General features: G+C 39.0%; 1 protein-coding gene across 7 annotated transcripts in view; it reads left to right on the top strand.

Annotated features, from left to right (window-relative positions):
- Window positions 1-27,409, top strand: part of PHACTR2 (phosphatase and actin regulator 2) — a 297,859-nt gene that overhangs the window by 259,172 nt on the left and 11,278 nt on the right. For all 7 annotated transcript variants that reach the window (XM_070796294.1, XM_070796299.1, XM_070796298.1 and 4 more), the window contains 4 exons: window positions 2,189-2,244; window positions 7,300-7,361; window positions 10,597-10,734; window positions 20,900-20,976. In XM_070796294.1, coding sequence (XP_070652395.1) covers window positions 2,189-2,244; window positions 7,300-7,361; window positions 10,597-10,734; window positions 20,900-20,976 — 333 coding nt within the window. The remainder of the gene's footprint in view (window positions 1-2,188; window positions 2,245-7,299; window positions 7,362-10,596; window positions 10,735-20,899; window positions 20,977-27,409) is intronic.

The following is a 27,409-nucleotide window of genomic DNA, read 5'->3' on the forward strand; positions in this document are numbered from 1 at the left end:
GCTCAGCTGGTAAAGACTCTGTCTGCAATGTGGGAGACCTGGGTTCGATCCGTGGGTTGGGAAGATCCCCTGGGGAAGGGAAAGGCTACCCATTCCAATATTCTGGCCTTGAGAATTCCATGGACTATTGCAAACAGTCAGACACGACTGAGTGACTTTCACTTTCTGGGGGGCTTCACTAGTAGCTCAATTGGTAAAGAATCTGCCTGCAATTCAGGGGACCTGGGTTCGATCCATGGGTTGGGAAGATCCTCTGGAGAAGGAAATGTCAACCCACTCCAATACTCTTGCCTGGAGAATTCCATGGACAGAGGAGCCTGGTAGGCTACGGTCCATGGGATCACAAAGAGTCAGACACGACTGTGTGACTAGCTTTCACTTTTTCACTTTCATAATTTATTTAGAACCATTGTAGAGGGATAAAGAACCAGGAGCCTTTAATAATTTATGAGATTTCAGCGGGTGAAGAGGGAGAGAAGGGCATTCCAGATAAAGAAAGTCCATAAGCAAAAGAAGAACAGTGTCTTATGGGGGACCATATAGTACAGATATGTAACATAGGATACATGAATGGCACAAAATTTGGCTGGCAAAGATTTTCACTGGGGCTTTCTGTGGGCTCACATATTAAATGAATTTCAGGATGGCTCTAATGAAGATTAAATTTTAAACTTTTTAATGAGCTATTCAAAATAGCATTGATTTTAATTCTTCATATCATTTCTATACAGCCATAAACAGAGTTGACAGTATCTTGTATTAAGATTGCCTTTAATGTATATTAATTTAATTTGCACAAATTCAGTCTACATCCAGAGGAAGTTTTTGTCAGTGATTAACAATAAATTAATAATGTAAGTAAGACCGAGACCAAGGGTTATTAGGATATTGAGCTCTTATGTATAAATGGTTAGGTACTAATCCCAACTGAGCCTCGCTTTTCTCGAAGGTAGATGGAAAGGGCTTATGTAGCCCGAGATAACTTTATATGCATTGTAAAATTATTTGAGATCCCAAAGCAGTGTTTTCCTGAAAACACTGTACAATATAAATTGATCATCTCATGAGTTGGTATGAACCCTTGAGCAGCAGCCTTTTCTTAGATTCTGATGATCTGTGTGTTAATTAGGGTACAGGCTAAGCTGATCTGAAAGAAACTGTTAGTTGCTCATTCATGTCTGACTCTGCAACTCTATGGACTGTAGCCTGCCAGCCTCCTCTGTCCATGGGATTTCCCTGGCAAAAACATTGGAGTGGGTAGCCATTTCCTTCTCCAGGGCATCTTCATGACCAGGGATTGAACCTGAGTCTCTTGCACTGTAGGCAGATTCTTTACCATCTGAACCACCAAGGAAGCCCCTTAACAAAGACCAAAAAGTGCTGTGGTCCAAGCAAGGCACTTTGAGGTGTTTGTTTCTTTTTCACATCGCAGTGTAGAGGGAGGTGGGCTGTCCAGTGTGGGTGGGGTACGCAGCTTCTGGCAGTCAGACAGGTTCCCAGGTTCCTTCCATCTTGTTGCTCTTCCGTCTCCATGATAGCCTCATCTGTATAATCCGAGCTGGCCCACATGACCATGTTCAAGTTCTGGCCTGTGGAAGAAGGAAAGAGAGAAAAGGGAATACACTTTCAGTCATTTTAAGGGTAAAAAGCAGACGTTACAAACACTACTTCTGCTCACATCCCAGATCACAAGAACTCAGTCACGTGACTGTACCTTGCCACTGGGCAGAAATTTATAGTTGTGTGTTTAGCTAAAACTCTGGGAGTTCTGCTTCTACACAAAAGAAGGGAGGATGTGTAGTTAGCAGTCTTAGCCACAATCTTCAGTCTCCAAACTAATGAAAAGGAGGCTTTTATTTTGTAGGCTTAAAAGTGGATTTTTGTGAAACGTTTCTGGTGATCCAGTGGTAAAAAATCTGCCTTGCAGTGAAGGGACTTGGGTTCAATCCTTGGTCAGGGAACTAAGATCCCACATGCTGTGGAGCAGCTAAGCCTTCACACCACAGCAAAAAAAATCCCCCACGACTAAATTAACATCCCATGTGCCACAACTAAGAGCTGCCACAATCAATCAAATAAATAAATAATTTTAAAATGGATTTTTGTTTCTCAAAACGTGAAAAAATGCAGCTTTGCTTGTTGCTTTATTTTGCATCTAACCTGCCATGTATCTGTTTTGTCATCATAGGAGACTTAGCCAGAGGCCCACCACTGAAGAATTAGAACAGAGAAATATCCTGAAGCGTGAGTATCATGTTCTACACAGTGAATTCCTTGTGTAACCATGAACAAGCTCCCTCTAGAGACGATCCATTTATCAACAGGGAACCTTAATATATGTATTCACAAATGATTGAAATGACCCATTTAGATCACATTTTAATACAATTATTTATTTGTCATGTTAAAAATAATTTCTTGAAGTATGAATTTAATTTTATGGCTTGAAGCCTGATATCCCCCACAGCAATTGTGGTTGTGACATTTGTTTTTAAAAAGCATGAAATATATTCCATGTATTCTTTCACCCAGATACTAAATAGAAGAAAATGCTTCAATGTGCTTGCAACTAAATGTCAAAGAAAAGGCCTAAGAATCCACAAGGAAATAAATCAAGCATTCCTATATTATTATTAATAATACAGTTTATTGCCAGGTTTAACAAAGGACTCCATTTAAAACAGAATTTTGGGAAAAGGAATTTTTCAATCCATTTCATTTTCCTTTGTTATGATAACACTTATTTCCCTCCTGGGTTATTTATAATTTCTCAGCTCCTAAGGAGTTCTTCATTCATTTTCCTACGTCATCGTCCCATTCTCTTTCCCCCTTTATTTTCTTTGACTTCACTTTTTACTCATCACTCTGGTCGTATTTACGTTACTGGAGTTCATATGTTGAAGCTATAAAATGAATAGAAGCAGCTTGTCCTGCTGTAGTGGATCGATGTGGTTACTAACCACAGTGAGTTAAGTAATGGATATTTTAAAATTGAGCCTAGCTGTAGTTTTATATATTATTAGCCCAGTTTCAAAAGAGCTTTTTATTGTATGAAATATCAAAGAGTAGGGCTGGGCAGAACTCCAGAGAGTACTGTAATAGTAATGAGTCGCCAGTGTGTGGGAAATCTTTTTCAACCAGGCTTTTAGAGTCAAGTTGGCCTGTCTGGATGATCCCCATTCTCCAAGTGAGTTGTTTTCTTTCCCAAAGGAAAAGAAAGATTTTTTTAACAGCATATGTATTCTACAGTTGCTTTTGCTAAGAAAACCCAACTATGAATACGGTCTATGAGTTTCTTTCCTTGGGAGGGTTTCTTTCTGGCTGTGAGCATAACTGAAATGGAACCCAAGAACTTAAATGACCATCAGTGTGTAGAGGAGCCAGTTTGGAGATGGAAAAAGTCACGGCTAGATAAGAAAAAAAAATGTGTTTAGCTTTCTGAGGAAGAAGAACGAAAGCAACGTCTAATTTTGACAACAAACCTAAACCAAAAAGACTCATGGCTTTTGATAATAGGTTCCTGGGAAATACTGATTGAATTAAATTGTAGATAAGCTCAAATGTAGTCCATAAGCTCCTGAAATCCAGAGTGTGTCTTATTGGCTGCCTGATGCAATACCTAGAGAAAAAAAAAGAGTGAATTCTGGGTAATTCTTTCCTGCTCCTGGGAGACAGACCGTGCCAAACCACATTGGTGTTTGGTTATTTGAGGAACTGTTTCATAGATCTAGAAATTTATCACACATTGATCTTAAGTGCTGTCTTGGCATTTATACTCCATTTTCCTGGAGGTTCAGGAAAGAGTGAAACGCCAAAGTCAACTTCAGATTTGACTCCAGCCCTTTTTTTTTTTTAACTTCCTTCTTAGTTTGTCTGTGCATGCTTATTCTGGAAACAAAAGACACGTTTCCAGTCTATAGAGGATGATAAATGGCTTATGATCTCCTGACACAATATTGTGTGGCCAAGGGAAGCAGAAAAGAGAACTGGTGGAGGTCGCCCAGAACATTCTTCTGAGCAGTCCCAGGGAAACGGATGGCTTCATTTTCCCATTCTCTTTCCTCCTCTACTTTCCTTGACTTTACTTTTTACTCATCACTTGGGTCATATTTATGTTCTTCCATGCAGATTACTCTTGTTTGTTTCATCTCCAGCTTTTTGTTCAAAAGAAATATGACTGTCAGTTTGAAGAAGTGTGTGTGTGTGTGGTGTGGTTTTTAAGGATACATACTTAACTGGGTCATCCTTTCTTGACACATTAGGAAACTAATTCACAGCATAAAACATTCAACAGTTCTCAAATCCAGGCCCGTCACTAGTTCCATAAACATGAATCAAATGGCACACAACGCTCATGGCTTTAATCAGAGACCACAGGACAAATTTTATTTCTTAGTATCATTCCCAGTATCACACCTAACTTGATCTCTTTCTTATTTTAGTGCATCTAGGGTTTTTTTTGAATATATATATATATATATATATATATATTTAAGTTAGATTTTAGTACTAGTTTCTTAATATTGTTAAAATAGAAAGCCACTTTTGGTGCTTGAAAGGTCAGCTTTTGCTTCTCAGGAAAAGAGATGTTCATGGGACACCTTTGACAGGGTAGGGATAAAATATTCAGATCTTCTTATACTATTTAGTTATGACTATAATTCCAGCTCAATCTTCCATAGAAAAAACATGTGTTAAGTCATTGAGTTCTACATGTGTTTTTCCCTGGCATTTTGTTACGAAATTTTTTAAGCATACAGAAAACTAGAAACAATTTTACAGTAATATCCATGTATCTACTATCTGTATTCTACCATTAACATCTTACTTTGTCACACATCTGTCCATCTATGGAGTCATTTTGTTTTTGGGTGCATTTCAAAGTAGGTTTATTACTGCATTCTTGTTTGTTAACAAAATCCATATAGAAACATGCAAAACAGCACAAAGTGAAAACAATCTCACAAAAAAATGTTTAGCTTTTTGAACCCATGTTGTCTGAGTTGGTGAAGAGTATCATCACACTCCAGTTGCTGGCACTTGGCTGCTTTTCTGTTTCTCCTTTTAGCTCATCCATATGAGGTTCAGGGCAGCACTTGGAGGGCAGATTTCCTGCAGTGCACACTGCTGTTCAACTCTGTGCATTGTTTGTGTGTTTATGGCAAGTGCTTTCTGTGGCTGTTCTGATATCTGCCCCTTTCTACTCTGATGAGCTACTGAGGGCAAGATTTGTCAGTGAGCCAGCAGCTTCCTTCATGAGCATTCTTCCAGTCTGTTTAAAGTGCCATGTTTACATCCTACTTTATAATTAACCCCCTAATAATTTTTTTTTTAAGTTCTAGAAACTTGGTGAATTTTTTCAAACTAAGTTTAAGGTTTAATTTTGACTCTTAGTAAAAGATTTAACAGTGACTATTTAACACATTCAGAGGAAGAATCACATTAGCCTTCTTCCACATCTCACCCTCTTCCTCTAATTTCCTTAGAAACATAATTTCAAAAATGGGAAATGTAAGGAAGTCAGTTCCTGATGTTAGAGAGGAATTCCCAATTGGTATATAAACTCCTGTGTATTTAACTAACTACAGTTGGCCCTTCTTTTTTAAAAACGTCACTGGCTGACACCTAGATGTGCAGTGTGCTTCATAGAGCAAAATTAGGTAATAGTCTCTTCAAAGAAATGAAATTTTATATATTTCATGAAAATTAGGGCATTTGTTAGCTTTGAGTCATATTAGATAACGAGTATTTTGTCTTTGAAAATTACTTTTGAAAATTGTAGCATAATCGTTGTATAGGAAGAATGACTAAAAAGGTTTTAATGATTATAATTTTTTTCTTAAAATCATCAAATGCCTAACCTTGTAAAGCCCTTGTTTGGATCACATGAACCACAAGTTTGGTGTTTGTCTGTTACAAGTAATTTACAACCCACATGCCTTATCCAACTCATAAAGTATTTGACCCTAAGGATGTATTTTAAGGATATCAAAGGATATATATTTTGTGAAGCAATTAGAAAAACCTACAGTATTTTCAGAAGAAATCTGAATTATAATCAAATTTTATTTGGCTCTCTCAGACACTTAATGAAAACATACTAACTAGTCATTTCTTGTCTTACAAGGTGATTTCAGTTTATGTCCACTCTCTGTTTAAATAACCAGACAGATCGTCCTCTTTCTTATTAATTAAAACTAGTATTTCAGAAGAATGTCAAAACTTTTCCCTGTCCAGATAAGTAAAATTAATAGAGAATTTAGCATGCTCAGCAAGCAAATACAAATGTTGCAATATTGAATACTGATATCATATTCACAGTAAAAACAGTCTTAACAGTAAGAAGTCTATTTGAATTTTAAAAATTGTGGAGGAGACTTTTTCAGCTCTTTGGTTGAGCCTTTATACTAAGTGTGACTTTCCTTCAGTAGAATTCATTATGGCATTTTCTAAAAGATAATCTTTCGTAAGCATTGGTATCCGAGAATCTGTGCTCACTTACCAAACAAATAATGAGCTACAGGAAGCAGCCAAGAGAAGGTCATCAAGTAGCTAGCATTAAACCCTGAGCAGTGTTTATTTCTTTTAAAGTTCTGGACATTTTTTTCTTAATCCCATCTGTTGGACAGCATTCATTTGAGTTGGCCATTAAATTGTACTACTTGGTGAAGCACTGGATAAAGAGAAGACTTTGGAAAGTTAGAGTCACAAGAAAATAAATCATCCACATCAACCAAACACCATAACCCCATTCAGAACATTCTGGTTTGAAAGCAAAATCCAGAGAAATTATTATATTCTGCTTCTATGGAAATCAAAGCAAAAAAATCAAGTATTTTGCTTGGATTTGAATGGAAATCAGCAACTCAGACATGCATCAGATGGTTTTAATTTGTTCTTTTGATGTGATTCAGATTTTCACATGAAGGCCAGATCCAGTAATACATTTTTATCTGAATTCAGATAGATTGTTCTTATAAGCCTATGAGATGATCAGCAGTGAGAGACTTTCACCAGAGTATGAGCATTCTTGGGGTTTTTTTCAGAAGAAAACAAGAAATGAGGCAAAAAGGTTTACTGTTAGTAAATAAACCAGTGCTATAAGGAAAAAATAATATATCTATAAATTAATGATCAATCTTTCTGCAGAATCTTGAACAGCTTTTTAAAGATGTTGGTGGAGTGTTTGATCAATGTGAAGTCAAATAACTGGCCTGATCTACTTTCTGATTATATAATCTTTTATAATAACTAAATCTTCATGCGTTTCCTCCTCTCCCCCACCCAATTAATAAACAGAAAAAAATGAAGAAGAAGAGCAAGAAGCAAAAATGGAACTTAAACGCAGACTCAGCAGAAAGGTAATGAAACTATGACTGTTAATGAGCATGTGTATTTTGAGATATACTTCATTTTTAAAATGTAGATCAGTGTTCTACATGTAAATCTGATATTTAGGAATGATCCTATTAACCTACTAACCATAAACATTCCTATTAACCTGCTAACTAGTCACTAACATTAAAATAAATATAATGCTTATAATGTGAATTATGTTTATATTAATAATTGCATAATGTGCTAATTTTGAAAAGTTGACAATCAAAAGGTCTAAATTACATTTGCCAATTATGAAAATAGCATAATCTGTGTGAAAAAATTTAAACACCACAAGAAACAGAAAAGACTGGAAAATCATGCAAATATCTCCCATTCATAAATAGCCATTATTAACATTTCAATCTATAGTTTTAAAAAATGCTCACACTTTCTACATGGTCTTTGAAATACTGAATAAATATTTGGTTATTATTGAAGATTCTGAGCTGAGTGAGTAATTTATAAAGTGAACTTAATCATCCAGCTTGCCTGCTGCACTGCTACCCAAGTTCACAAATGGTTTCGCTCCAAAACTCAGTCAGTTGTTACTACTGATTTATGAAAATAAAAATCTGATACTAGGACCATAGCTTTTTTCTTTAAGTATTAAAATAGTAATAGTCTTCAGAAAAATTAAGCACTATCAGAGTTTTCATTTATTATTAACACCTTGTTCAGACATTCTTTAGATAAACCTTTCACACCTGAATAAGGCAGGAAGAGTAAAATATGACATCTGCAGCAAAGTGTGTGACCTGACCCACATTTAATCTGGGCTGGCTGTGGAGTTCACAGCAAAAGCATTTGCAGGCATGTAGAAGAAGCACTCCATTCCCATTGGAAGGGTGGAGACTGTATTTCGAGAGGTTTTGGTTTTGATTTTTAGGGCAAAAGATCCTTAATTCATCTCTTTTTTTCCTCAAAGAGCCTAAACATCAAATAATAATCAAGCTGAGAAAGATGCTGTAAGCCATTCTAGAGATGGCTCTTCTAGCAATTCATAGCCATTAAGTTACCAGCTCACTTGGAGGGAGGGTATGGCAGCCCAGTCCAGTATTCTTGCCTGGAGAATTCCATGGACAGAGGAGCCTGGAGGGCTATAGTCCGTAGGGTCACAAAGAGCCGGACGTGACTAAGGTGACTTAGCGTGCATGTTACCAACTACGGATAAGCAATAACTACCCCCATGCTCAGGCCACCCCTGTCATACATATGATCTTTTCTCAATCCGTTTGGGGGCTTCCAGGAGGGCTGCCCTACCTCCGATTGCCTGTACTGCACAGAGCTCCCTCCTACAGGTGTGAAAAATTCCATAGACATAATAGCCACCCTGGGACTGGCACAGCCCTGAAGGACAAGACTGGATGGAGAATTTCTAACCTGTGTGGCCATTGGTTACTTGCCTTTTGGGAAGTCGCCGGAGGCAAGGGTTTCTCTACTTCCTCAACTGTATCCACCCTGGAAAGGCAGTAAGAAGCTAACAATATATATATAGAACAGTAACTGAGACGATAACAAAACCCCTTAGATTGTTCCTTCCTTTGTCCATCACCTACCAGGGCTTTATGAATATAGAAGGAGCCAAGTTGCCATATCCCAGGTCAAATGGGTTCAGTGTGTAGACCCAGACTGTCTAAGAATCCCTGAATGCCTTGAATGTTAGAGCACTGACAGTTCAGCCTCTGGTTTTACTCAAGAGGAAGCTAAGGAAAGGGAATATTTTTGACTACAAAAGCATCCATTTTTTGGTGAGCATGCTTAATTTTTCCAAAAATTGAGCCCATGCAAATATGGAATGATTCCAAAGAGGTCCACTTAGATCATAGATAGTCTGGCTGTATATATATATATATATATAGAGAGAGAGAGAGAGAGAGAGATATTATATACGTATATATATTATATACATATATACATTATACGGAGAAGGGAATGGCACCCCACTCCAATACTCTTGCCTGGAAAATCCCATGGACGGAGGACCCTGGTGGGCCGCAGTCCATGGGGTTGCTAAGAGTCGGACACAACTGAGCGACTTCACTTTCACTTTTCACTCTCAGGCATTGGAGAAGGAAATGGCAACCCACTCCAGTGTTCTTGCCTTGAGAATCCCAGGGACAGGGGAGACTGATGGGTTGCCGTCTTTGGGGTCGCACAGAGTTGGACATGACTGAAGTGACTTAGCAGCAGCAGCAGCAGCATACATTATACATTATATACATATATTATACATTATATACATACATACATATATATGTATGTATGTATATATATGGAGAGAGAGAGAGAAAGAGACTGAAAATGAACCTTTTCTGTAAAACAGAGGACTGAGTCTACCTAACTGACAATACTGTGACACCTCCCAACTGAGAAAGGTTGCAAAATCATGAATCTTTATATTGGAGAGTGGATGATACCTGTCAACCAGGGGCTAAGTTTCTTTAGTGTCTTAAGAACCGTTTCTGTCTTATTCTTGGACTTGAGAGGGGTCCAGGAGAGGAAAGCAAATGCACACAGGGTATGGTAGATTAAATATAACTGTAAATTTGAATTTCACAAAGACCACAGACAGAATCCACCTAACTGGAAGTGTCTTAAAGGTTGCAGCTGGTTTTAAGCAGTTGTGACCTCCGTAAAGTGCAGTTTTCCAGCAAGTCCCCCTTCCTCATTCCTGCACACAGTTTCTCAGTGCCAAGGGTCAATGTCAAATCTTGGCCTGGGTCCTTAGACTCTCACAAAAGACTATTGTAGGCTCACCCTTCACTGGACTATCTTTGTTATAACTTTGTACATCTGTGACTATGCAGGTATAATGTAGAAGGAACAGAGATTTTTATTCTCATTTCTACAGTTTGTAGGGCTTCTGTCTTGATAATTCAGTCTTTAAGCCAGCCATTCCATATCCGGATTACTATTGTGTCTGTACTGCTTCCTGTTCCCCATGTCAGAGATGCCAGGCAAGGTGGGGAAGATAGCATAATGCAGCCAGTTGCCAAAGATTGTGACCTATCTAACAAGGATGATTTTTATAGCCTCAAAATTAGGGCATACTGCTTTCTAGTTCTCATTAGAAACTCCCAAGATGCTGCTGCCTTTTTTTTTTTTTTTGATATCTGAAAGTGACCTTATAACTTTGAAGTTCTCTATAGAAAAACATGCCACCATGAGGCTGTAAATGGTTTATTGAACTATCCTTTTTTCTTTATCCTCCTGCAGCTCAGCCTGAGACCCACAGTGGCAGAGCTGCAGGCTCGAAGGATCCTGCGGTTTAACGAGTATGTGGAAGTCACTGATTCACCTGACTATGATCGCCGGGCAGACAAGCCCTGGGCCAGGTTAACACCTGCAGACAAGGCAAGACTTCAGTGGCATGAGCCATGATTTTATTTATTTATGATTTTATTGCTTTTCTGAAATTGCCAGTACCTACTTATCTTCTACTTAGTCATCTTGGGAGATTAAGTATTACCAAATATCCTAATACTTTTCTGCCTTTGATTATTTAAGCCACTTAAGTGATATATTTAATATCGACATAGTTCTTTCAACTGAGTTTCAGAAAAAAAAACTTGTTCTTAGTTTCCATGTAACCCATCTGCAAACAAATCTGAATTGGGGTGGAAGAGTGCTTTCCCACAACCATTATTTACCCTTACTCTTAGAAAATATACAAGTTATTTTTGGAAAAGGTATTGAGGTGTATCGAGGCTGGCACACATTTTCTATAAATGGCCAGAAAGTCAATATTTCCGGCTTTGCAGGCCATCCAGTCTTTATTACGCAGCCATAGATAATGTGTAAGTGAGTGGATCTATATGTGGTCCAATAAAACTTTATAAAAACAGATGATGAGGCAGAACACTCAATGACATAAAGCAATATCTTCTATGACCCACCTCCTAGAGTAATGGAAATAAAAACAAAAATAAACAAGTGGGGCCTGATTAAAAGCTTTTGCACAGCAAAGAAAACTACAAACAAGGTAAAAAGACAACCCTCAGAATGGGAGAAAATAATAGCAAAGGAAATAACTGATAAAGAATTAATTTCCAAAATATACAAGCAGCTCATACAGCTCAATACCAGAGAAGCAAACAACACAATCAAAAAGTGGGAAAGGGACCTGCAGAGACATTTCTCCAAAAAAAAAAATACAGATGGCTAACAAGCACATGAGAAGATGCTCAACATCACTCATTATTAGAGAAATGCAAATCAAAACTACAATGAGATACCACTTCACACCAGTCAGAATGGCCATCATTAAAAAGTCTACAAACAATAAATGCTGGAGAGGGTGTGGAGAAAAGGGAACCCTCCTGCATTGCTGGTGGGAATGTAAACTGATATAGCCACTGTGGAAGACAGTATGGAGACTCCTTAAAAAGCTAGGAGTGAAACCACTATATGACCCAGCAATCCCACTCCTAGGCATATACCCTGAGGAAATCAAAACTGAAAAAGACACGTGTACTCCAGTGTTCATTGCAGCACTATTTACAATAGCTAGAACATGGAAGCAACCTAGATGTCCATCAACAGATGAATGGATAAAGAATCTGTGGTACATATAGATATTGGAATACTACTTAGCCATAAAAAGGAACTCATTTGAATCTGTTCTAATGAGGTGGATGAAACTAGAGAGTATTATACAGAGTGAAGTAAGTCAGAAAGAGAAATATGAATATCGTATTCTGACACATATATATGGAATCTGAAGAGATGGCACTGATGAATTTATTTTCAGGGCAGCAGTGGAGAAATTGACATAGGGAACAGACCTATGGACACAGTGGGAGGAGAGGAGGGAGAAGGGGAGATTTACAGAAAGAGTAACATAGAAGTCTACAATACCATATATAAAATAGATAGCTAATGGGAATTTGCTGTATGATTCAAGGAACTCAAACAGGGGCTCTGTGACAGGCTGAAGGTTGGGAAGGGGAGGGAGATGGGCGGGAGGTCTAGGAGGAAGGGGCCATAGGTATATCTATGGCTGATTCTCCTTGATGTATGAGAGAAAGCCACAAAACTCTGTAAAGCAATTATCCTTCAATTAAAAACTTTAAAAAAAACAGATAGTGGACCACATTTGGCCTGTGGGTCATGGTTTACCAACCCTTAATCTCTTTCATGCCTCACAGTTCAGAAAAACTGCAATATAGAGAGGGTTCCATCATGAAGAAAGACAATTTTATGAGTATTATGGTTACATAGTTAAAGAATTTTGCCAATCAGTTGTTTGTTTTTACATTTTTCATTTTAAAGTTTTCCTGATCTCCCAAATAAAGGTTTCTAATTTTTGTCTCTGAACAAAATTTGGTATCAAATAAACTCAGGTCATACCCAGTCTTAATATTAGAACTAGGCTTTTAGTTACACTCTATGCTGACACCATTTAATTGAATTCATTCTGTAAAGCACCTAGTATGAGTCAGGCTCATATTAGAGATATGGAGTCAGTAATTCTTAGCTCATAAGAAGTGAAAACTAGGAAGGAGTAAGGTTACAAAGGAAGAGTGTTCCAAATGAAAAGGGATTCCGGAGGCTGAGAATAGCACCCAAGAAAGCCAATCAGTCCCTCACTGAAAGGACTGATGCTGAAGCTGAAACTCCAGTACTTTGGCCACCTGATTCGAAGAACTGACTCATTGGGAAAGACTCTGATGCTGGGAAAGATTGATGGCAGGAGAAGAAGGGGATGACAGAGGATGAGACGGTTGGATGGCATCACCAACTCGATGGACATGAGTCTGAGCAAGCTCTGGGAGTTGGTGATGGACAGGGAGGCCTGGTGTGCTGCAGTCCATGAGGTCGCAAAGAGTGGGACACGAATGAGCGACTGAACTGAACTGAAGCCTGCATGAAGAGCCATTAAGAAACACTGAAATGAAATGTCTATGAGGTGGGGAAAGAGAAGAGTTAGCCCAGCAGCCTGGGGAGGGGAGTGTCGGCTCACAAGTGGTTGGTTACGTAGTGAGAGGAGGCATTTTAACAGACTGACAGGTGGAAGCCTGACTGTGGTGGGAACCCTGAGACTAAAACACGGTCCCAAGAGTCTTGCTGCGAAGAAGTATAAGCTAGTCACCTGAGGGAGAATGATTGGGAATGCTGCAAGCTTGAGTGAGTAGATTTGGAAAATAAGAATATCAAGAGAATGACTTTTTTTCTAATCTGTGGGAAATACTTGAGCAATCTTTTATGCCATGAGAAAGGAGCCAAAAGAAAGGGAAAGGTTGCCTCTGGGAGAAAAAGTCAGTGAGAGAGTGGTGCATAATCAATGGAGCAGCAAGTCACTGCTTATGCAGAAAAGGTGAGGAGAAAACCCTTGAGGGTGGGATGGTCAGCGAAGCGGAGGAAGGTGCACTTTAAGAGGAGGCTTTCCCAGGAAGGGGAATCACGCGGATTGAGGGCAGCCATGAGGGCGTGAAGGAGACTGTGATACTCAGGTCCTGGGTCAGGCCCACCATCAATCACTACCATGTTTCCTGAAGGAACTGGTCAAGTTTATGGGTTTCCAAGAATTGCCTATAAACTACTTAATGTGGTCTCTTGCCCTTAAGCAAGAGAGACTCAGGTCATTGACTGTTACTCAGCTGACAGATTGGCTTCTGTGGAGGGTCTGAAGTGGTTTGTTTACATGTCTGGTGTCTTGGCGAAAAGTGAAAAGAAAGTGTTAGTAACTCAGTTGTGTCTGATTCTTTGGGACGCCATGAACTGTAGCCCCCCAAACTTCTCTGTCCATGGAATTCTCCAGGCAAGAATACTGGAGTGGTAGCCTTTCCCTTCTCCAGGGGATCTTCCTGACCCAGGGATCAAACCCAGGTCTCCTGCATTGCAGGCAGATTGTTTACCATCTGACGATGTCTCAGAGGCTAGGCTTAGCCCTGGGCTCAGCTGGGGCTGTCCACCAAGCCACCGACATGCGGCTTTTTCAGCATGGTGGCCTCAGAGTTGTTGTCAGATTTCTTACATGGTGGCTGGCTTGTCCCAGGGCACATGCCCAGAGAGAACCAGGTAAAAGCTGCATGGACTTTTCTGACCCAGCTTTAGAAGGCACCCAGCCTCGCTTTCCCAACATTCTGTTAGTTCTAAGCAAGTCATTAGGGCAGCTCAGATTCAAGGGGAGGGTAATTAGCTCTGCCTTTCAGTGGGGGGAATGGTGGCAAGGTCAGATTGCAGAAGAGCGTGTGAGCTGGAATTATTATTGCTGCCATCTTTAGAAAATGCAGTTTGCCATTTCCACCATTCCCAGTTGTTATGTTACTCAAATGTTGAACTTCAGAAAGGCAGGTAGAGGGCGGCCAGGTAAATGAGTAAAAATCACATGCAAGTGCACAGTGTACAAGCAGTGAGAATCTAAATGATTAACCACCCTCATATGTAAACTGCATTTTCCCATATGCTTGAAATACTCCTTCCTAACTCTTGTCTGTTATTGGAAGGTAAAGTTTATCCACCTCGAGCTATAATAACAGAGAGGGTTTTTTAACAAAAATAGATTCTTGTGCTGAACTTGTAGGCTGCAGGGGAGATGTATTTGGTCAGGTTTTATCCCGCAGGCTTAATGTCTGTTCATGAGTAACTTGAAAGCACACGACATTCACATCTCCCTTGCCGATTGAACCCTGAGTGGCAGAGCTAAGCCAGGGGCCTCTCTACCCATACACGAGACTCATTTTCTCCCTTTGGCATTTTCTCTCCCCTTAACCCTGAGATTTCTGAAGGTCTCGATGACTGCATTTTTAGAACTGGATTTGTATTGTAGGTTTTTTTTCTTCCTTAAAGAAAAATAAGAACAATTTCTTTTTAGATAGAAAAAAGTGTTGTATACTTTTTAAAGATAGAAAGAAAAAAAGACAATTTAAAATAATTCTTTTGCTGTACACCTGAAACTAACACATTGTAAATCAACTGTACTTCAACAAAAAATTTTAAAAAGAAAATAAAAATGCTTTTAATGTATAGTACTTTGTATACACACAAGTGACTCATGTTCATTGGCAGAAATCAGAATATTCAAAAATACAAGGTGAGAAAATAACAATTACAGTGCACATCAATGCATAATATTTTTAAGAGTTTCTAAAAATATTGTTTTTAACCTAACACTGGAAAAAGATCATTTATTTTCTCTTGATGTTAAAAGATTTGTATAGTGAAATGTTACTTATTGCCCAGAGATACTAAAAGTATCAACAGTCTTAGGATATATTTTATTTTGGAATGAAAATATATGCTAATCATCATTATTATAAAAATCATTTCTGGATTTCTGTTGCTTTTTACCTTAAAACATTTCATAATATATAATAAGATTTATAATAATATAGTTTTAGTTAATTGATAATAAAAACTTGTATTTACCTTTCATATTAAAAAGTTTTGCTTTTGAACTATATATCCCATGTAAAGAAAAAAAAAAACTATTGAAAGTAAATATTTCTACCTCTGTTCTCAGAATAAACACTGAACTTCCTGCCAGGCTAAAGAAGCCATCCTTTCTCTCCCTTTTGTTAGTGCTATTTTCTTAGCCCCTCTAAGATACCACTTTGCATTTAAAATTTCTTTGAACTTCAAGTGTAAAGAAAAGGGATCAGTGTCAATTAGTCAATAACCAATCAATGCCCAGTCTATGAAAACACTGTGCCAGGTGCTCTGGGAAATGCCATAAATCTGGTGTGTGTTGGTCACTGTTTGCAACCCCATGGACTGTATAGCACATCAGGCTCCTCTGTCCATGGGATTCTACAGGCATGCATACTGGAGTGGGTAGCCATTCTCTTCTCCGGGGGATCTTCCCAGCCCAGGGATTGAATCTTGGTCTCCTGCATTGCTGGCAGATTCTTTACTATCTGAGCCACCAGAGAAACCCTTAAATCTGGTAGTCATGTTAAACTGCCCACAATGGGAAAGAGAAGTGGTGGGGGAAATGCCTTATTAATTGTAAACTCAATGGAGCTTAAGTCACCTTTAAGGTAATATTTTTTATTTTAGAATATCTGTGCTCAGGTAGGTTGTTTGGTCGCTTAGTTGTGTCTGACTTTTTGTGAGCCCCTCATGGGGCTGCAGCATGCGAGGCTTCCCTGCCCTTCATCATCTCCTGGAGTTTGCTCAAAACTCATGTCCATTGAGTCGGTGCTTGAGTAGAGCACTAGAAACAAATACACATATAGTAAGATACATGTGGCCTATGTAATCTACATGTGGCCTATATCAGTATCTGTGCTGAGGTAGACGAACCCTAAGGTGACAAGTAGAGCCAGAGAAGGCCGTCAACTTGGCTTGAAGACCAAGGCTCACACAGCAGTTGCCATCTCCCTGGGGTTGGCCATGGGTGGGGAAGGCAGGCTTTAGAGCTGTGTGCTTATGGATTTGATTCCTGCTTGGCCACTTGGTAGATGTTTGACCTTGGCCAAGTCATTTAACTTGGGTTTCCTCACTAGTAAAGTAGATCCAATTAGATCTATCTTGAGAATTAGGTAGGTTATTTGTGAAGTTTCAGCTCATCAATAAATGGTAACTCTTACCAGTATTACATTCATGGTCAGGCTTGATAATTTAAGCTTTGTTCCCCATTGGTGACATTTTCACTACTCATTGAAGCCTCAGTTTACAGTCTAGTCTAAATTTATCCAATGAAAGATAATCCAGAATTTTTCAGATGATACATGGGTTTGTCCAACAAGTTATCTAGTAGTCGTTTATTAAAAACCTCCTAATATATTAAGTATTATCTTAAATGCTGGGAACATAAGAATGAATAGAATATACCACCCTTCCAGGGATACAGTGTCTAAACAGGTCCTAGGAAAGACTGAGATTTTAATTCCATATGGAGATATTCTCTGGCTTGTTCGTGCTTACAACAGCTGAGTATACTTACCTACCCATGGCATTGATCTTGACAAGTAGTCAAGAAATCCTCTCCATGTTAAATATCAGATTTTTATCAAAGAAATAAACAAAAGACATGAAAATGATGGGAGTTCTAGTTCATCCTAGCTTCACAGATTATGTTATTTGAAGAAGCAGCAAGGTCTGTGTATTCAGCAAATCACCTGTTGCCTCTGGCCAGGCTGACCCTTGAGTGGACTGGGAGTGATAAATAGATGTTCTGTGACCAGTCATCACAAGTAACCAGTCATCAGTTTTAAACCTAGTTCCAGTCTTTTTTGTTTTTTTTTCTTTAACCTTTCTATAATTCTCATGGTACCAAAAATTACTACTTGGTGCCAGTACTGTCTTCTGTGGGCTTGATTTGTTTCAGTCTTAGAAATAGCTAGTTTTGGCTGAATGGCTTCCCGTGGTTGATAGAACTCAGCACCATTCAGGCTCCAATCCCACTAACTCTGCCTACCTCTTCCTGTCCCATTATCTTTCAAAAAAAATATCAGTCCCAGGACTTCCCTGGGGGTCCTGTGGTTGAGACTTCATGCTTTCAATGCAGGGGCCACGAGTTCGATCCCTGGTCAGGGAATTAAGATCCCACATGCTGCAGGGTGAGGCCAAAAACAAACAGACAAACACACACACACAAAAACAACTCAAAAAAATATCAGTCCCATTTACACTTATGTGAATAGTTATTAGACTTCAATTCTGGTCTCATTTGTATAGAAAAGAGTTAAGATTATTGTCCATGTATTTCCCTAACATAAAGGGCATTTAATTACTTTTTTTTCCTTTCAAAACTCTCTCAGGAAACTTTCTCTTTAAATTATAAGAGGAAGTAACCTGTGGAATAAAGCCATGGTCTTTCTTCAGTAGATTTTTTAAATGAGTATTGCATTCCTTTAACTGCCTAGAGTCACATCTTCTTGATGTATATTTTCAAACAACCAGCCCCTGTAATTTCCTATCATATTCATTGCCTATAATTGACTCGGCATTTCTAATCATAACCAGCGCACACAGCGTAGAGATCTCACACAATTATGTGGATGACATAGGCCCTGAAGTTCATTTTATTAGAAAGAGTGTGGGATTTGAAGTAAGAGGGCCTACCTGTCTCCATACAGAGTCGTCACAATATTAATGACTGTATCCCTGTGCTATACATGATATCCCTATGACTCATTTATTTTATAATGAAAGTTTGTACCTCTTAAACTCTCTCACCTATTTTACTCATCCTTCTTCCTACCCTCTTACCCCTGGCAGCCACCAGTTTGTTCTTTGTATCTATGCATCTGTTTCTGGTTTGTTATGTTTGTTCATTTGTTTTTTTAGATTCCACATATAAATAAAATCATACATCATACGGTATTTATTTTTCTCTGTCTGACTTAGTTCACTTAACATAGTACCCTCTAGGTCTATCCAGGTTGTTGCAAATGGCAAGATTTCATTATTTTTATGGCTGAGTAATACTCCATTGTGTGTGTGTGTGTGTGTATGTGTGTGCGTGTATATGTACATTCATTTTTATCCATTCATCTATCAGTGGACACTTGAGTAGATGAAGGAAAGCTTTTTGATAGATGTTAATTGGTGATGAGTATAGAGTCTTTGCTGTTTTAAATATGTTTCTTTTTTGGCTACGTTGGGTTTTTGTTGTTGCACTCAGCCTTTCTTTAGTTGCAGTGAGTGGGGTCTATTTTTCTTGCAGTGCACGAGCTTCTCATTGCGGTGGCTTCTCTTGTTTCAGAGCACAGGCTCCAAGCGTGGGCTTCACCGCTTGCGGCATGCAGGCTTAGTTGCCCCTCGACATTTGGGATCTTCCCAGACTAGGTATCAAACCAGTGTCCCCAGCATTGTGAGGTGGATTCTTAGCCACTGGACCATCAGGAAAGCCCCATTCTTCACTATTTTAGCTCCTGGTTCTGGGTATCAGTTTTTACAGTGAGTAAAGAAGAGTGTCCTTACTGCTGATCTCATTTGTAAAACAAGGTATGTACTCTTATCACAGGGGACTTGGGCCCTGAAATATTTCTCTACTGGATTCATCCTCTTTCAAAAGCCAGTGGCAAGAACCATTGCCACAGTTCCCAGCCTCAGGTTCCTCATAGAAACTACAGGGACTGAGGAATAGATTTGGAGAGAACTATAGGATTTAAACATAAGATTGAAAGCAGCATTGGGGAAAAGCTTATATATTGCAGAGTGATAGCTAGTGATGAGAGAAAGCCGGAGAGAAGCCTCAGGGATTTCTTCTGTTTTTTTCCTTTTCTAAAATACATCATTTTCCAACCACAAAGTGTGTATGCTGTGCTCAGTCACTCAGTCATGTCCAGCTCTTTTTGACCCTTTGGATTGTAGCCAGCCAGCCTCCGTGTAAGAGTACTGGAGTGGGTTGCAATTTCCTCCTCCAGGGGATCCTTCTGACCCAGGGATCAAACCTGCATGTCCTGTATCTCCTGCGTTGTAGGTGGATTCTTTACCTGATGAGTTATCGGGGAAGGCCCCCAATCACAAAGTAGATTTTCTTGTCACTGTGATTTGTAACTTCATTCTGTGTTTCAGCTGAGAAGTCCGTTTCTCAGAGGTTCTGAGGATGCTTTTATGAGTATTTTTTAATTTACAAAACTTCTTCATAAGGACTTCCCTGGTGGTTCAGTGGTAAAGAACCTGCCTACCAATGCAGGGGACTCAGGTTCGATCCCTGTCGTAGGAAGACTCCACATGGTTCAGAGCTGCAACTACTGGGCCTGTGCATTCTAGGGCCTGTGCTCCATAACAAGAGAAGCCACCACAATGAGAAGCCTGCATACCACAGCTAGAGAGTAGCCCCTGCTTGCCGCAGCTAGAGCAATCAGTCCACTCCCAGCAACAAAGATCTCAAGTAGAAAAAAAAAAAAAAAATACTTCTTCATAGAAAAACTAGAAAATAAAGATAAGCATAAAATTAAAACCAAAAAACCATCCACGATCTAGCCGGTATTGTTAATGGTAACCAGTGTTAACACGTGAATGAGTATTCAGCTTTTCAACCTGTAAGCATCTCTTCCAACCCCAGCATGCACATGGCTTGGATTATGTATTCAATAAATAATAATGGAAACAGCATTCTCCTCGGTATTTTCTTTGAGTGGCTTTAAGTGCTGTGCTGAAATGTTTAATTCTAATTGTCTAAACTTTCAATACCAAAGAATAAATAGCAATTGCCTTCTCTGTAGCTCTGTGGCAGCTTGTCAAAGCCATGTTGCTGTGGGTGGTATGAAATGCAGAACTTTCATAGGAAAATGATACTGTTTCTCAGAAAAACTCATGGCCTGTGCTATCCTTGTGGTCATCGAGGATGCGGTGGGTGTGTGACTCATAGATCAGGCCCCAGGGTGGGTTTGGCAAAGGCCCCCTTGCCCTCTGCCTTGTGAGTGACACTTGCAGAGATCTGTCCTGGTTTTTGTTTGGCTGTAGTATCGATACTTCATTTATCCCGTCTTTAGAGGTGGGAACTCGAAATTCCTTTCTTCAAGATACTTCATGAAAGAATGTCTGCTTCATTGATTCTATACATGCTGAGGAAATGTGTGCTCTAACTAGAAATTCTGTTTATCTATTGTTTCCTACTTAGGCAGCAATAAGGAAAGAACTAAATGAATTTAAAAGCACAGAAATGGAAGTTCATGAAGAGAGTCGACAGTTTACCAGGTAGGTGAACAAGATGCAGTTGTGCAAATTAAAAATGAGTAAGATGGTAAATTTTATGTTACATGTATTTCATCACAATTTAAATTTTTTAAAAATATAGTTTAGCACAACACCATCTAGTGAACATTTCTGAAATTAAGTCCTTTTTTGTTTGTTTGTTTTCTTCCAAAGAAGTCTAAGTCATTCTAGAGGGCTGTGTTTTGGTTTCTTTCTTAGTTTTATATTCTGGTCCAAAAAACAAGCATCAGCATCATTTATTCTGCTCTTAAAGAGACTCAGTTGAAGTTTTATGCCCAGAACAGATGCTGGTGAAAGTTAGTGTGGGCACAAACATGTCTACTTTGGACTCACAGTAGACATAGCTTAGAAAGGGTAGAAGCTCAGTTTTTAGAAGGCATAGCTTAGAAAGGAATCTGATTTTTACTGATGCCACAGAAGCTCACTATAGTCCTACCATTTTTTCTGCCAACACACTTCAGTTTCACAGGCTGCTAAAACTGGAAGAGGCTTGAGTGATCATATAGTCTGAGCCTCATACTTCATAGGTGTTCTGTTTGTTTCTCTCTTATGGGTTTAAGTGCTTTGCTATATGTGTGTGTGTGTGTGTGTGTGTGCTCAGTCGTGTCTGGCTCTTTTGCCACCCCATGGAGTAAAGCCCGCCAGGCTCCTCTGTCCATGAAATTTTCCAGGCAAGCTTCTTTTCCACTACAAGAATCTTGGAGTGGGTTGTCGTTTCCTACTCCAGAGGATCTTCCAACCCAGGGATCAAACCTATCTCTTGCATCTCCTGCTTTGGCAGGTGGATTCTTTACCACTGAGCCACCTGGGAAGCTCCTTTGCTATATATACGTAACAGATGTTCTATAAGATTTTTCAAAGAATTTGCATGTCAGTCAAATCTTTGAAGCCTGTTATTGTTCAGTCACTAAGTGGTGTCCTACTCTTTGCAACCCCATGGGCTACAGCATGCCAGGCCTCCCTGTCCCTCACTGTCTCCCAGAGTTTGCCCAAGTTCATGTCCTGAGTCAGTGATGCTATCCAACCATATCGTCCTCTGCTGCCCTCTTCCCCTTTTGCCTTTAGTCTTTGCCAGCAGTAGGGTCTTTTCCAGTGATCAGGTGGACAAAGTATTGGCGCTGCAGCTTCAGCATCAGTCCTTCCAATGAGTATTCAGGGTTGATTTTCTTTAGGATTGACTAGTTTGGTCTCCTTACTTTGAAACTTGAATTGTTTAAAAAAAAACAAAACATACTGGGACAGATGATTACATGAAGAATACCATGGTAGATCTTTCTGAAAAGCAAATACTGATCCCAAAACTAGAAACAGCCTCTGTAGAGCAACCTTACATCAGGGTGTGATGGTATCTGCAGTGGGTTTATTTTTGGTTTTTTTTCCTTTGGTAACAGCTGATATGAAGGTAAGCTTTAAAAGTTTTTCCCACAATATAGTGGTTAATACTCTTTAAAATGTCTTTAAAGACATTGGTGGGGGAGTGGGTGAATTAGATGAAGCGGATTAAGAGGTACAAACTACCAGTAATGTACAGCAAAGTAATGTACAGCAGAGGAAATATAGTCAATAACATTGTAATAACTTTCTACAGTGACAAATGGTAACAGACTTACCATAGTGATCACTTCATAATGTATAAAAATACTGAATCACTTATGTTGTATATCTGAAACAAATATAATTCCCAGGTAACTCAGCTGGTAAAGAATCTGCCTGCAATGCAGGAGACCCTCCACCCCACCCCCGCTTGATTCCTGGGTCAGGAAGATCCCCTGGAAAAGGGATAGGCTACCCACTCCAGTATTCTTGGGCTTCCCTGGTGACTCAGACTGTAATGAATTCACCTGCAATGCAGGAGACTTGGGTTCAGTCCCTAGGTTGGCAAGATCCCCTGGAGGAGGGCATGGCAACCCACTCCAGTATTCTAGCCTGGAGAATTCCCATGGACAGAGGAGCCTGGCAGGCTACATACAGTCCATGGGGTTGAAAAGAGTCGGACATGACTGAGCAACTAAGCACACACAAGTCAATTACAGTTCCATTTTCTAGAAAATTAAATTTCCAGAGAAGGGAAAAGTGTTCATATCACTGAGATAAATATTCCTTGCTTAGGTATTCTTTAAAACTTGGCAGTAAAGCAAATGTCTCCTGATATTTTTCCATTAATTTATATTACATCATTAGTGTTGCATTATGGTTGAGATATATTTAGGCTCTGAGACTTATAAAAATAATACTTATGATTTTCAAATTGTTTTCAGTATTTCTTTAAACGGTAAGAGGTTTGGTAAATGCTGCTGAGTCTTAATCAAAATAATACAAACATATGATAATGTTTTACATTTAGAAAATTACTCATATGGAGGATTATGGTGCTCTTAGCCCCAGTTATCCTTAGAGGGAATAAACACGCCATGAATCATGACCTGGCTCTTTAAATGGAACCCGACATAGAGCAACTCAATTATTAGCCTTTCTCATTAGTGCCAGGCGTTATCTGCTTATAAGAGGAAGCCTTCCCTTCAAAATCTAAACCTATTAGCTGCCTGCGGATTTAGGGTGGTTAATAAAAGGATTGAGACAGCACTGCTTCGTCTGCCCAGGCACCTCTTTATCCAGAGATAATCTCCCACACAGTGATGTGTTAGTCAGCTCTAGGAGGACCCATTCCCGCATTCCCATTCCCTTCCTTGGCTCTGTATCTCCGGAGAGAGTCATAAAAAGTTGGTAACATTGGTTGTCTCTGGGAGGGAAATTAGATGACTAGGGGCCAGGCACGGTGGGGAGATGATACTACTTACCCTTCTGAACCTTTTGGATTTTTGAAACATGAGAATGTATCACCTTGTTGAAAATGTTTTTAAATTAAAAAAAAATGAAGGATCCATTTCCAGAGTTGTCTTTCTGTCGATGAGGTTTCCAGCATGGTGGTTTTTCATGAGTGTGCTGGCACTAATATCATGACACGCCTGCTACTGGTGTACCGAGAAGACACTTCTCAAAACTCCATCATGAGTACGTTCTCTGAATGTTTGACCTGAAGATGGATTGTAGCCCATCCATCTAGAGTGGAAAGGGCCACTCTTTCTTCTGATTTCTCCCAGTTTCTCCAGATACCTCTTGAAATTGAAATGCATTCTAGGGCCATATGAGAAACATGAGGATAAGTGGTCCATATAAGAGTTCATCCTTTGGCTTGCAAGGTACCAAGCTCTAACCTCTGTTCTTTAGAACATTTTCAGCTTGTCCAGCCACATACTGTTTTTTCTCCCCACCCCAGAAGCTGCCCACCTGGTCCCCTGTTCAAACCCCAAAAGACCATTTGAAGAGCACTGTATTATTAAATAGGGCCAGTGCATTCTGGAAAGAAATCACCATGGCAAAGAAAACCCACTTCCCCTTTCCAAAGTAAATGGGATGTCTACAATTTAAAATAATTCTTTAAATTATAAAGACATGTAAATTGTTTGAAAAGACTTTACATAAAAAATAAACTTTAAAATGGTTACAGCTGAATGGTAGGATCTATGACTAGTTGTAACCTTTGAATATTCTGTTTTCCAATTTTTTAAAAATGTCAACATATATCAGACTTATAATCAAGAGAGAATATTGCTTTTAAAAATAAACATCGAATTTTGTAAACAAGAACATTTTTAGAGCATGCAAAATAATACTTTCACACGTATAATTCTCTGTGGGTGCACGTGTGTGTGCGTGGGTGCTAGTTGCTCTGTGTGTCTGACTCTTCGGGACGGTAGCTTGCCAGGCTTCTCTGTTCATGAGATTTTGCCAGTGAGAATACTGGAGTGGGTTGCCATTTCCTCCTCCAGGGGATCTTCCTGACCCAGGGATCAAACCCACATCTCCTACATTGCAGGAGGTTTCTTTTACCACTGAGCCATCTGGAAAGCCCCTTATATAATTTTATTAGTTTCTATATTATTTGCTTAATATATTAAGCAAAGAATCATTAAATTGATAACTCTTAGAATCAAAATGGGCCTCAAGAGATTACTGGAATAATGTTAAGTGGAAAAATCCAGATACTGACTAAAGTATACGTATATAGCAGTGGTTTGTTTTAAAATGCAGATGCGTAGGGAAAAGATTGGGAAATAATATTAAAACAGCCATAAGAAGAATGAAATATTGCCATTTGTAGCAACATGGATGGCCCTAGAGAATATCATATTAAGTAAAGTAAGTCAGACAGAGAAGGACAAATATTATCTGATATCACTTATATGCAAAATCTAAAAAATACAAATGAACCTATATACAAACCAGAAACAAACTCAGACATAGAAAACAAACATGTAGTTACCAAAGGTGAAAAGAGGGTAGAAGGGCCAAATAGGAGTGTGGAATTAATGTATATAAACTACTATACATAACCTGGATAACAAGAATTTACTATATAACATAAGGAATTGTATTCAGTATCTTTTAATAACCTGTAATGGAAAATAGTCTGAAAAAAGTCTTTATATGATTGAATCAATTTGTTGTACATCTGAAACTCACTCAATATTATAAATCAATTCTACTTCAATAAAAATAAATAAATGAATAGACAGATAAAAGTAAGTAATGCCAAGTCTTAAGGAAAAAAAATAACTCTTAATGGTGTGTCATAGACTGGACCTATAGGGGGTTTTTCTCTACTTTTCAAGTTTTCCTAATGTAGTTATGTTGAGAAGTGTGTTTGTGCATGTGTGTGTGTTTAAAGTAATTATCTAGGGACTTCCCTGGTGGTCCAGTGGTTAAGACTCTGTACTCCTAATGCAGGGAAATCTGGTTCAGTCCCTGGTAAAGGAACTAGATCCCACATGCCACAACTAAAATAATACTGCATGCTGCAACCAAGACCTGGCACAGCCAGATAAATAAATATATTTTTAATATAGTAATTATCTCATTCTGTGCCATCTTGAGCTATTATAGCCTATGTAGATTTACAGATAAATTAAACTACCCTTTGAGCTTCTACACAGGTTTATCAAAATGCGACATGGCAAGAACTATACTTGTGACCTCAAGAAACATTAATTCAGTGACTTCCATCGTGGTCCGGTGGTTAAGACTCTGTGCTTCCACTCAGGCAGCAAGGGTTTGATCCCTGGTCAGGGAACTAAGATCTCACATGCCGTGCAGTGTGGCCAAAAATTAAAAAAAAAAAAAAAAAAACATGAATTAGGGGCCCTCCATAGAGAATGAGAAGGAAATGGCAAATCACTCTAGTATTTTTGCTTGGAGAATCCTATGGACAGAGGATCCTGGCAGGCTACAGTCCATGGGTCACAAGAGTCGGACGCGATTTAGCAACTAAACCACTACCACCACAGAGAATGAGAAGGCTGCTTCTGTAGAGATACTCTCTTGAGGGCTCCATTTCCTTGCTACCTGGACAGAAACTGAAAAGAATTGCAAAATGTCGCTTAGACCACCAGAGTTGTAAGCATGGCTTAGTATTCGGACTCACGAATTCCCATCCAGCATGTGATCTGACTTCAGTTGAACAAGGAGCAGTGGTCTAGGAGAATCTCCTTATTTGTTTAACATAACTGTATGTGCCTTGACCATTAAACCCTTTTAAATAAAGAGGAAATTAATTACTCAGGATTTCTGAATATACCAACTAGGAGAGTACAGGAAAGTAATGTTTTACACTTAGAGAGTCATTTCATATTTTATATTATCTGAACTGAATTTATAGGAAGGTGAAGAAATTTTTATGTATTTGTGGAAGAACCATTATGGGAAAGAGTTATTTTTACCTAAATTCTGCGACTTAAAGTTAGTTTTTTGCTTCTATTCACTCTCTCTCAAAAGTATGAATATAAAAAAAAATTATTGATGTTTTTAACAAGAAGAAAATATAGATAGCTTCCAAGTTTGAGTTTCAGGAAAGTTCTGAAAAAGGGGTAGATGAAAAGCATTAAGTATCGTGAGGGCACAGTAATTCTATTTATTGCTTCATCAACTTGAAGCCTAAAGCCAAGCTGTCATTCTGTCAGGTAGGCAGACTTCCCCGGAAGTAAAGCTGAACTTCGTGTACCTCAAAATGAATGCCAACCACTGAGCGGTACCAAACTTAAGAATAATTTTGCCTTTTCAGCACCTCTAACCACAAAATGTTGGAGTTGATTTTGAAGATAAGATGCCTAATTTAAACAGGATATAAATGTTCCTTTCTGATTGGATAGTGTAAGGAAATATATGGGTATTTTGACCAGATCTGGGCAGTGCTTATAAGGAGAGGTTACAGTTCTGACCCCCCAGCTTTGTTAGCATATTACCATATTCAGAGTATTGGTTAGCCGTCATCTTCTCCTCCCCAGTCTAGACGCTATGCTGATGGCCTGATTTTCCAACAAAATCCAGTCTGTGAACTCATTCTGTAATGGGATCCATT

The sequence above is a fragment of the Bos indicus genome, chromosome 9 (genome assembly GCF_029378745.1).
Source record: "Bos indicus isolate NIAB-ARS_2022 breed Sahiwal x Tharparkar chromosome 9, NIAB-ARS_B.indTharparkar_mat_pri_1.0, whole genome shotgun sequence".
Lineage (NCBI taxonomy): Eukaryota > Metazoa > Chordata > Mammalia > Artiodactyla > Bovidae > Bos > Bos indicus.